A 10,793-nucleotide genomic window follows, 5' to 3' on the forward strand; every position below is an offset into this window, starting at 1 on the left:
CTATTAGCATCCATACTATATAAGCAAGGTTTCAGCTCCTCTTGATTGTTATTCAACATCGCCAGCCGTCAAAGATATCGCCGACATACTGGAGTCAATCGACAAGCGATTGTCCAGTTTCGACGCAAAGCTGCCCTTGGTGGAAATTCTTCACCGGGAATTTAAATGCTTGCGAGAATCCCTGGAGTTCAGCCAGCAGCAGGTGGAAACGCTTGCTGCTGAAAATGCCACGCTAAGGGAGTCGGTGAAATGTCTCACAGAAAATGTTACCCAGCTCAATAGAGAAAATAAAAAAATAAAAGAAACAGTTATTGATCTACAAGCTCGTAGAATGCGTGATAATCTGTTATTTTCTGGTATTCCAGAAGCCGCTGGAGAGGACGCGGAGACCACGGCAAAAAGCTTCATCAAAACCCACCTGAAGCTACCGGAGGACACGGTGAAGAACATCGTTTTCGATAGGGTGCATTGCCTCGGCCCCATTCGGGCTACGGCCAGGAGACCATGTCCTATCGTGGCCAAATTCGGCCACTTCAAACAAACAAAAGCAACATGTGAAAAGCCGCGGCAGGGAATTAAAAGGAACGGACTTCAGCGTGAACGACCAGTTTCCCAAAGAGATCTTGGAACAATGCAGGGTCCTCTTCCCAATCCGACGCAGCTTCATCCAGAGGGGCTCTCGCGCTGTCATCGCTGTGGACCGGCTGTACGTGGACGGACAGCTCCACCGTGACCCCAACATCACTCCGTGGCTGTATTAACCTCACACCAGATAAGAATCAGCTACACCCTTTCCCTATCCACTCACACTAACTTGTATTAACATCTGTTTAACTTACCGGTATGAAATCGCATCTTAAAGTGTGATTTCATAGCAGAATTAACACCGTCACTCTCCGTCAGTGATTTAATTGGAATGTTTACGTTTTGTTTTTCTTTCTTCTCGTTTTTTTTCTCTCTTTTCCCCCTCTTGTTTTTATGCTGCTCACCCTTGTCCTGGTCCTAAAATAATCTGCAAAGCTCTCTCAAAGAGACTGGAGAAAATAAATGGCCTGTATTTATATAGCGCTTTACTAGTCCCTAAGGACCCCAAAGCGCTTTACATATCAAGTCATCCACCCATTCACACACACATTCACACACTGGTGATGGCAAGCTACATTGTAGGCACAGCCACCCTGGGGCGTACTGACAGAGGCGAGGCTGCCGGACACTGGCGCCACCGGGCCCTCTGACCACCACCAGTAGGCAACGGGTGAAGTGTCTTGCCCAAGGACACAACGACCGAGACTGTCCAAGCCGGGGCTCGAACCGACAACTTTCCGATTACAAGGCGAACGCCCAACTCTTGAGCCACGATCGCCCCCCTCTTAATAACCCCCCTCTTAATTCATCCTGACCAAACTGGTTTCATAAAAGGTAGGCACTCATCAACAAATACACGTAGATTACTTAATTTGATAGACTACTCATACAGTAAAAACCTAGAAACTACAATATTCTCTTTAGACGCAGAAAAAGCATTTGACAGAGTTAACTGGAAATTTCTATTTGCAACTTTACACAAATTTGGTTTTGGATCCTCTTTCATAAACTGGTTAAAAATATTATATAATTCACCAACAGCTTGTGTCAGAACAAATGACCAGACATCCTCCAGCTTCTGTCTCTTGAAGGGCACCAGGCAGGGATGCCCACTCTCCCCTTCACTGTTTGCAATTTTTATTGAACCACTAGCAGCAGCAATTAGACAGAATTCAGTAATTAAAGGCATAAAATGCAATAACGTGGAACATAAAATCAGCCTTTATGCGGATGATCTGTTACTCTTTCTCCAAAATTCACAAACCAATATCTCTGGGGTGATTGAATTAATAAACTCTTTTGCAAGAATATCAGATTACTCAATTAACTGGTCAAAATCTACAGTCCTACCGATTAATTGCTCCTTCCATAATTCCTCTTCTACACCACTGCAATCGGGAAATATAAAATATTTAGATATTAATGTTTCTCCCAAGCTTGCAGATCTAACTAAATTAAACCATATCCCACTTTTAAAGAAGGTAGAAGGCGATCTGGCTAGGTGGAAATGTCTACCCATATCACTCATGGGAAGGGTTGCCGCTATAAAAATGATGGTCTTACCAAAAATAAATTATTTATTCTCAATGATCCCAACTAAACCGCCACAAGATTGGTTCAGATCTCTAGATTCATGTATGTCCAAATTCCTTTGGAAAAATAAACCCCCACGTATAAGCTTAAAAACACTACAAAAGACCAAGGATAAAGGAGGATTAGAACTACCTAACTTTCAGCACTACTTCTTAGCCAACAGGCTTCAGTTTATCTCAGGGTGGCTAAAACATACCCTCTTAGATGAACTTTAGCTAGATGTAGGACAAGCACTTTGCAATAATCTAGAGATCTCAGACCTACCATTTATCAGCTCAAACATCCAACGACATGAATGCTTTAAAAGCATCAACATCAGCTCTTCTCTGACAGCATGGTGGGAGTTTCTAAAATTGACAGCGTCTTCATTAATCCCATGCAAACATACACCTATCTGGAACAACCCTGACATATTACAAAACAATAATATGATAAACTTTTCAGATTGGAGTGGCAAAAGAATCAAATATTTAGAACATATACTAGAAGGAACAGAATTGATTTCATTTGACAGACTAGTTACACAATATGGGATCAACAAGAAAAGTAGTAAAAAAGAAATTTAAACCGGGTCAAGTTGAACTTCAAACACCACCAAGTGTGGTTCAATTTCTTACTCTTAAAACCCCTAAATTACTATCCAAAATATACAGAATGCTTTCTAAAACAGATGAATCAATATCACTTCCTATTGCAAAATGGGAAGCGGATTTATCAGTTAACTTAGACCTAAACTTCTGGTCTCAGATTTGCTTAAAAACCTTTCATCTAATTAGAAATCCCAGTCTTCAATTAATTCAATACAAAATATTACATAGAGTGCACTATACAGGTCATCGGATGTTCAAGATGGGCTTTACGTCTACCAACAACTGCTCACACTGCCAAACCAATTCACCGGACAATTATATCCATGCTCTTTGGTTCTGTCCACCAGTTCAGAAGTTTTGGCGTGAGATATGTGAAGACTTATCAAAGTGTCTGAAATGTAACATTCCAACTTCCCCTTTAGTGTGTTTGTTGGGCAGCTTAGATAATGTCACTACAGAAAAGAATATAGCCCATATGGTTTTCACTGCCCTATGCATAGCCAAGAAAACAGTCCTCATGAACTGGAAAAATAAAAATAAGCTTAATTCTAACCAATATAGAAATTATCTATTAGATTACATTAGTCTTGATACAGCCTCTGCCACCACATCCGATCAATTGCTCTGGGCTCCTTTGATCAGCTCCATCACCTAGTGGGGGTGGGGGGTCATAGTTTGGTCCCACCTTCACTGTTGTGATTGTGTGGGGGTAGGGACAGGCTTAGGGCGTCGGGGGGTTCCCCGGAGGCATCTTCCTTGGGGGGCTCAACCGGGGTAGCGGTCATGGCCAATTAGGGGCTTTGTTGGCTCTTATGTGACAGTTTCCTTATACAACAACAACAACAACCTTTATTTATAGAGCACATTAAAAGCCTTAGGCATACCAAAGTGCTTTACAAAAAAACAATAAAATAATACAGTTAAGAGCATTAATATCAAATATTATGTGACAGTTTTCCCCATCTCCAGCTGCCTCCCTCTTCCTGCTCCACCACAACCACCCACACATGTAGGGCCTTGGAGTAGGGGTATGTCACCCTCCTGGGTTTTAAATGCACCTTAGAACACACATGCATCAACACTACAATGAGTGGGTGGAGGGAGGTTTGGAGTCTTCTCTCATCCCCGTTCTCTGCGGCCTGCTGGAGCGGGGGGGCTAGGAGGAGGAGTTGGCCGTCCGACTGGGGTCTGGAATGTGGGGCCTCCCTGCTGCTGTGGAGTTGGGGCGGTCTGCTTCTCCCCACCGCAGGGAAAAGGGTAACACCACCTGGGTCTGGGTGCAGTTTCCCCCCTCCAGGGGCAAAGGTACCTAGACCCGGTTCTTAGAGTATGCTTGGGGAGTGTGATCGTGTGTACAGCGTCTCTTTATGTCTGTCTCCACGTTGGTTGAGTGTGGAGTAAGTGCATATGAGAGCATGAGGATGGGAATGGATGTTTGTATCTGTGTGTGCCTGTATGTCTGTGTCCATATGTCAGGTTGGGTATCAGACGCCACCTCTCTGGGGACATCTCAGGCCCTCCAAGGTTTGGAGGCCTATCTCCCCCAACCACCACTTCCCCTGCCGGTGGCGGACTCCCTCAGACATCGGTGCGTTGGTGGTTCTTTGTGTCCGGGGATGGGCGTCCAGGTACACACCGGCTCACTCCTTGGCGGCCGCTTATCGGGGCCTGGAGCCTGGGGCTCGCTCGGGCCACTTCGGAGGTGGGGTGCCCCCGGCCTCTCGGCCTGGGGCTCGGTCACTCTGGCACAGCTGGCTGCCGGCGGAGCTCACGGGCGCGTCACTGCAACCCCCCCTGGCTTCTGCTCCGCGGCTGCTGAGTGAGCCCTCATCTGGGACTCTCCTCAGCTCAGCTCTTTCTGGGATAGTGGCACGGCTGCCCCTCTGTTGGTCTTCCTTGGTCTCTTGTGTTCTGAGGGCCTCCGGATGTCTGGAGTTTTGATCTCCTCTATACCTGCTTCATGCCCTGGAGGACGGGGCAGTGGCCCCCCCACACCCTCTAGCAGATCATTATATGAAGGAACCTTTTAAAAAAAAAACAAGCACGCCCATGCTCACAGGTGTACACACAGGTGATCACACACACAAACTACGCCCTTTTTGGCTGTGTGCTGTCGATCTTGCGTGCTGCACGGTAATGTTTGGTATTTGGTATTTACTGTCGTATTCCCATATATCATTGTGATGTTGTTTATTCTGTTGCTCTTGTTCTCTTCTGCTTGTTTTCTTTTTTCTTTCTCAACAGGTGATCCAGGTGATCGATAGATGCATTTTTTTTCTCTCTGCTTATTCTGTTGGTTTTTGTTTTTTGCCCTTCTCCCCCATCCCTCTTCTCAGCTGTTTCTCTTTCCCTCTTTCTTTCTCCCCTTCTTTCCCCCAGTCTGTCCCGTATTCAGCAAGTGAAAATAAAATAAACAATAAAAGGTGAATCAAATGGACCATTACGGCAAGGCTTGGATGGTCAATTTGGTAAAGTAAATCCGTTGGGCATCTTTCTTCGCCTTTAGACAATAATTCTGATGGCAAAAGAGCCAAACGGGACAGGCAAAAAAAAATAAATAAATAAAAAAAAATACTAATATTTGCTGAGATGGGACAGGAAGTCATTTTGTTTGCCATGCTTTTTATTTGTTTTTGTTTCTAATGTCTCTGTAAAGCACTTTGAATCACCTTGTTGTTGAATTGTGCTATACAAATAAACTTGCCTTGCCTTGCCTTGTAACCCTTCTCAGAGGAATTAATGTACTTCAACACTAAAACACTCAAATATAAACTTTTTAGGACTGAAATATGAAAACGTATTATAATGCAAACAACGTTAGAAATGTTTTTTCACTGTCAGGGCTCCTGTAACAACAGAGACAATATCGCATTTAGGCTACAAAATGATCAGGGTCCATTTTCAAATGTCTTAACACAGGCATGGCTTTTTATTTAGGGGATCTATAAAGCCTGTTTCTCTTTTCCTTTTTTAAATCCTGGGATTCACCTAGAATGTGTATATTTTTCAGGCCCTGGGTCTGTGACCCAGGGTTTAGATTTTAAACCGTGTTTGGGGTTTAAAAGATATTCTAAGTTAAGTTATATTTGCGGGATTGTCTATTGTTCATTGTTTGCTGTTGTCTGCTCCTGGTCCCTTGTTTCCCAGTGTACACAGTGGTGTGTGTGTGCTGTCGTGTTTGTATTTTGCTGCTACACCAGGCCTGGGGAATTTTCCCGCATGGGGGCCCGCCACACCTGGAGTAATTGCACTCACCTGATCAGCTTCATCAAGTGAGCACTACTTAAGAGAGTAGCTGAGCAGCAGTTGGTTAGCATCGTTGTAAAATAAACACAATGCTCCTACTCGTGAGGTGAAAGTGTTTCTGTCAACCGGTTGTTTGGGAATGTACTTACTGTAGTGTCTCTTTTGTTTCCAGTAGGATTGCAGAAACATGTGGAGGGAGCTGGTACTAATGTACCAGAGGAGGGAGGAAAATTCTCCACAAACCACGGAGGAAAATCACTGCACAGGAATTGGGAACTGACACGCAGAGAACACTATTGGCACTTTTGTCATGATTTTTGCTGTAAATAAACACATCTGACTTTCATTCAGAAAGGCCTGCCTTTGCGTCCTGCTTGTGCCAAACCCTGAGAATGTTACTGTAAAGGTAATTTTAAATCACTATTTTATCTTTTGTTTTGTCTATGGGAACAAGTGAAAAGGACAAGATGTGAGACCGAAAATACTGCACTAAATCAATTTATAAAACTGATTAAAATATTCTCCCTGTCATATGTAGCTGTGGTAAGCAGGAAGGAGGTGGACCCAAATGCAGAACTCAGACACAAAAGATGAACTTAAGGTTGCAGCTTTATTGCTGGAAAATTGTTTAAAACATAAACTCACAAAAAACAAACTAAACTAGAAACAAAAACACTGGGAAAAGAAAACTCTAATGTTAGGAAACGAGAAACGCAGGGAGATTTACACACATGATTTACACACAAAGGAAAACACAGGGCTTAAATATTCAGAGGAGTAAGGAGGGAATGGGAAACAAGAGGGAGACACAGCTAGGATTAATTAGACAAGGGGAAGCAAAACTAGTCACACGGACGTAGGACACAGGACTTTCAAAATAAAACAGGAAATGACACAAACGCACAACACAAGTCACACAAGGGAGGCACTGAGACAAAACAAAGAAACACAAAGCCAAAACCATGACAAAGAATCAAAACAAAGAATGAGCAAAACCTAACCACGGAGTCATCCGACTCCAGACCCTGACAGCCCCAGAATGTCATGGTACTGGGTCTATGACCCAGTGTTTCTGTGTTTCCTATGTTCTCATTTGGTATTGTTTAGTTTCCTTGTTCTTCCTAGTTAAATCACTTGTATTTCTAGTTCTGAGTTTCATGTTCATTTAGTCTGTTCCCTTTTGTGCCTCCTTGTGTAGTCTGTCATATCTGTTGTGTGTGTTAAGTTGTGTCTAATTCATGTGTGTTCCAGTCGTGTGTCTCCTCCTCTCTTTTGCATGTGTTCAGTCATTCCATGTCTTAGTGTGGGTCTCATGTTTCCTGTATAATTGTGATAGTTATTGTGTTCAGTGCATTCAGTTTTGCTTTCTTCCCTGTCTCATTATGTCTTATTAGCTCCAGCTGTTTTTCGCTCCTTTTTCCCATCCCCTTGTTATCCTTTGTGTAGTTAGTCCTCTTTCTTCCTTTGCCTGTTGTCGTGTCATCCCATGTTCCTGTGTGTTTTTTCTTCATGTTCCTGGTTTCCCTAGCTTCTAGTTTCTTAGTTCTCCATTCTTAATTCATATTTCAGGTTTTGTTTTCGTGTTTGTAGTGTTTGAGTAGTTTTCACAGCAATAAAGCTGCTTCCTTTAGATCACCCCTTTGTGTTTTAAGTGGGCCCTTAAACACAAAGGGTTTGTACACAGGGTTTTAAGTATATTCTTTAGATTATTAAAATACAGCAATCCAGTCTATAAGCATTGGCAAACATAAAGTGATTTACAATACCTTTGTTTGTTAAAAGCTCCTTTCTGATTCTCAGGCATCTGTTGATACGCTCATTTTTCTCTTTCTGGTAGATAGTCTCATAGATGAGCTCGTTGTCTTTGAAAATTGCATATCTGTAGGGTATGCACTCCAAAACACTTTCCATAGGAATCTTAATATGCCTTTCAACAAGATACCTGTTGTCCCCAAGAGGCCTGTTGAGCAGAGAGTTATTGTTAGGAGTGGGATATGCAGAGAACTAACAAATGCATAATTTAAAGTAGGCTAATTAATTAATTTTAGTGTCTATACTGAAAAAATGGAATATGAGTAAAAGTAATCTCATTCAAATTCGTTATTTATTTAGTTTGCAGTGTAAAATGCATAAGACTCATGAAAACCAGTAAGTCATACCTGAGCTGCATTGCCGCATTATGTTCCAGGCTTTGAAACAATGCTTTTGATTTTAAAACAACATCATCTTTCTCTGGATCAAACGGGGACTTTTTAGCAATGATGGCATGGAAGTACACATCAATTTGTCCATGGACTGATGAACTGGTAAAAAAGAAAAAATATCAACGAATGCTACTATAATAGTTCAATGTTAAAATGCTGTATACATGAAGTTACATTCTCTCTGTGTGTTATTTACATTTCTGGGATCTCAATTTCAGTGGATGGCAGCATATTTGCCAGCTTGTCAGTTGGAATTTGATGTACACCTGGGCTGTCATCATTGCTAGCATTTAATGGATGCTCTATTTGTTGTGCTGAATAATTGCCATTGGCAGGTGTTGTGGAAACAGACAGGTTTGTTTCAGATGTTGCCTTATCATATGACTGAGAGTTACTTTCAGCAGCCACAGCAGTTAGCCTGTCTTTCTCCTGACTAGTCTCTAAAGCTTGTAAGGGCATATCTGTGGTTCTGCTTTCCACTGTTGCTGGGCTTGTAATGATATCTGATGGTGTAGCACTCTCTCTGGGTGGCTGTGATTCATCAGAAGCCAACTGTTCCTGAAAAGAATTGTATAGTTAGCTCGACACATACTCTTTAAATTCTTACATTTTTAAGGGAGAAACTAGAAGCTTTGTTGCGAATGCTGATAATATTTTATCTCATGTAAATACAAAGTTGAGACATTCATAACTAACTTTAACTGATAAGTTAGCAAGTTGTCAGAACAAGATAAACAGGTTATTGTTCAAGCTGTACTTGGCCTGCAGAAACCAGTCGATCTACTTTTAAAAGCGTGTTTACTGCACCTGATAATCTTGGTGCAAAACAAGCAGACAAAATGTTTTCATTATCAGCAAGATGAAGTTTCCATTTCCTATTTACATTAATGTATTTCTTAGCCTTTTTACCTGTAATTTGCCTTCACTTTCTTGGTTTTCTTTAACACCTTTTGAATTCTGGTCTTGATCCTCCTTTTTGTTTTTCTCCTCAGCAGTGGCCAAAATTTGACGTGCTGATGTGGCACCATCTGTTTAACAGTTATTATACAAATATATAATCACAGTGAATACGACTGTTTTAATGTTTAGGGTTTTTTTTTAACATACAAATGTGTATAATACCAGGACAACCATTTACACCTTTACGGTAAATCAGACCGAATTTTCAGTCTTTGTTTAGTACAAATTATATTACTGATCATGAAGAAGACTATACTTGTCTTTTGAGGACTATCAGTAAATTTTAAGCGCGTTGCTAGGAAACCTACCTTGATCCTTTTTTTCTGTCAAACCTGATAACTTGAAGCCACATTTAGGACAAAAGTTGAATGACCTCTCCACTTCGGTTTCACAATCAGGACAAAACATGATGTGACTGTTTGAAAATAGAACATTATAGATAACAGATAACATTAAAATGCCTTTATTAATTTTTTTTTCCAAATGAATTTCCATTGTCCAGCCTTATATTTATAGTAATCCTGTAATGTGTAATAACTAATGTGGCTTAACATTAACCATTTGGCAACAATAGTGGTGAATGCAAAACACTTAACCTCATTTAACCTTATTACCAATGAACAAAATGGAGACAGGATTGTAGTGTTATTTCTCATATTTAACATATTTACTCTACTAACAGGTGTGTCTGTTTGTCTTTGTGTATTTGTGTGTATATCTGTGCCTTTACGTCAATGCTAAAGAGCAAAAGAACTGTCACGTCTCCTAAGAAAACAAGAATGGCCGCTGCCCTTAACTTCAAATAGTTTCAGACCTCACAAGCTACATTACAAACTCTTTTCAAACACAGTAACGGTGTGGGGAAATTTTCAGATTTTGTCACTTTCTTACGTAAGTAGGGTACAGTGAAAAGAGTTGGTTTTTTTTCAGAAAACTTTTTTAAAGCTCATCAAGCTCAGTCTTTTATGGAAATGTTATTATATATAACTGAGGTCACAGTTAGAAGTGTGGTCCTGGATGTCTTGATGCATGCTCAATCATCCAAGTAAGGAAATCCTAAAACATTCATTTTGTTCATCAGCATGTAGCATTTTCAGTGGCCATTGATCAATTGGTCTTTGATTAGGCCCATTGTTAGGTACTAGTTCCAGTCATTAGGCAAATGTACTGTTTATAAGGTTGGGGAAACCTGAAGAAGTCACTTGGATGAGTGATGAAACCTTTCTCCCACTGAGAATGCTACGTCCAGATGAACAGAATCAACCTTTTGTTGTCCTGGATTGTTGCAAAAGCAGTAAAAAAGGTTGCTGGAAGAAATAACACACAACAATGTAGCCACATGACATTAAAACTTTGAAAGTGTACAGGAGGGTGGCACGGATGCCCCTCCGGTGGCACTCTGGGGCCTTTGGATGTCTGGGGCCTGGATCTCCTCCATGCCCTGGGGGACGGGGCTATGGCTCTCTACATCCTCTTGCAGACCATTACATGTGGAAACCATTTGAATACAAGCGCGCTGATCCACACAGGTGTGCACACAGGTGTTCACTGTTCATAGACATAAACTACACCTCTATTGGCTGCTATTTCCAAGCACATTGTCGGTCCTGCTTGC

The 10,793-nt window shown here is 41.6% G+C and overlaps 1 protein-coding gene across 1 annotated transcript in view; it reads right to left on the minus strand.

Moving 5' to 3' along the window:
* Positions 1–9,586, minus strand: part of LOC146558750 (E3 ubiquitin-protein ligase rnf213-alpha-like) — a 144,115-nt gene extending 134,529 nt beyond the window's left edge. Inside the window, exons 1-5 of the mRNA XM_085245913.1 lie at positions 9,487–9,586; positions 9,128–9,246; positions 8,415–8,776; positions 8,174–8,317; positions 7,781–7,974 (exon numbers count right to left, since the gene is read on the minus strand). Of these exons, the coding sequence (XP_085102039.1) occupies positions 7,781–7,974; positions 8,174–8,317; positions 8,415–8,776; positions 9,128–9,246; positions 9,487–9,586 (919 nt within the window). The remainder of the gene's footprint in view (positions 1–7,780; positions 7,975–8,173; positions 8,318–8,414; positions 8,777–9,127; positions 9,247–9,486) is intronic.
* Between the last annotated feature and the right edge of the window lie 1,207 nt (positions 9,587–10,793).

The sequence above is a fragment of the Mchenga conophoros genome, linkage group LG15, assembly GCF_057382185.1.
Source record: "Mchenga conophoros isolate Kocher_MC1m ecotype Shallow Benthic linkage group LG15, M_conophoros_male_GT1.1, whole genome shotgun sequence".
Lineage (NCBI taxonomy): Eukaryota > Metazoa > Chordata > Actinopteri > Cichliformes > Cichlidae > Mchenga > Mchenga conophoros.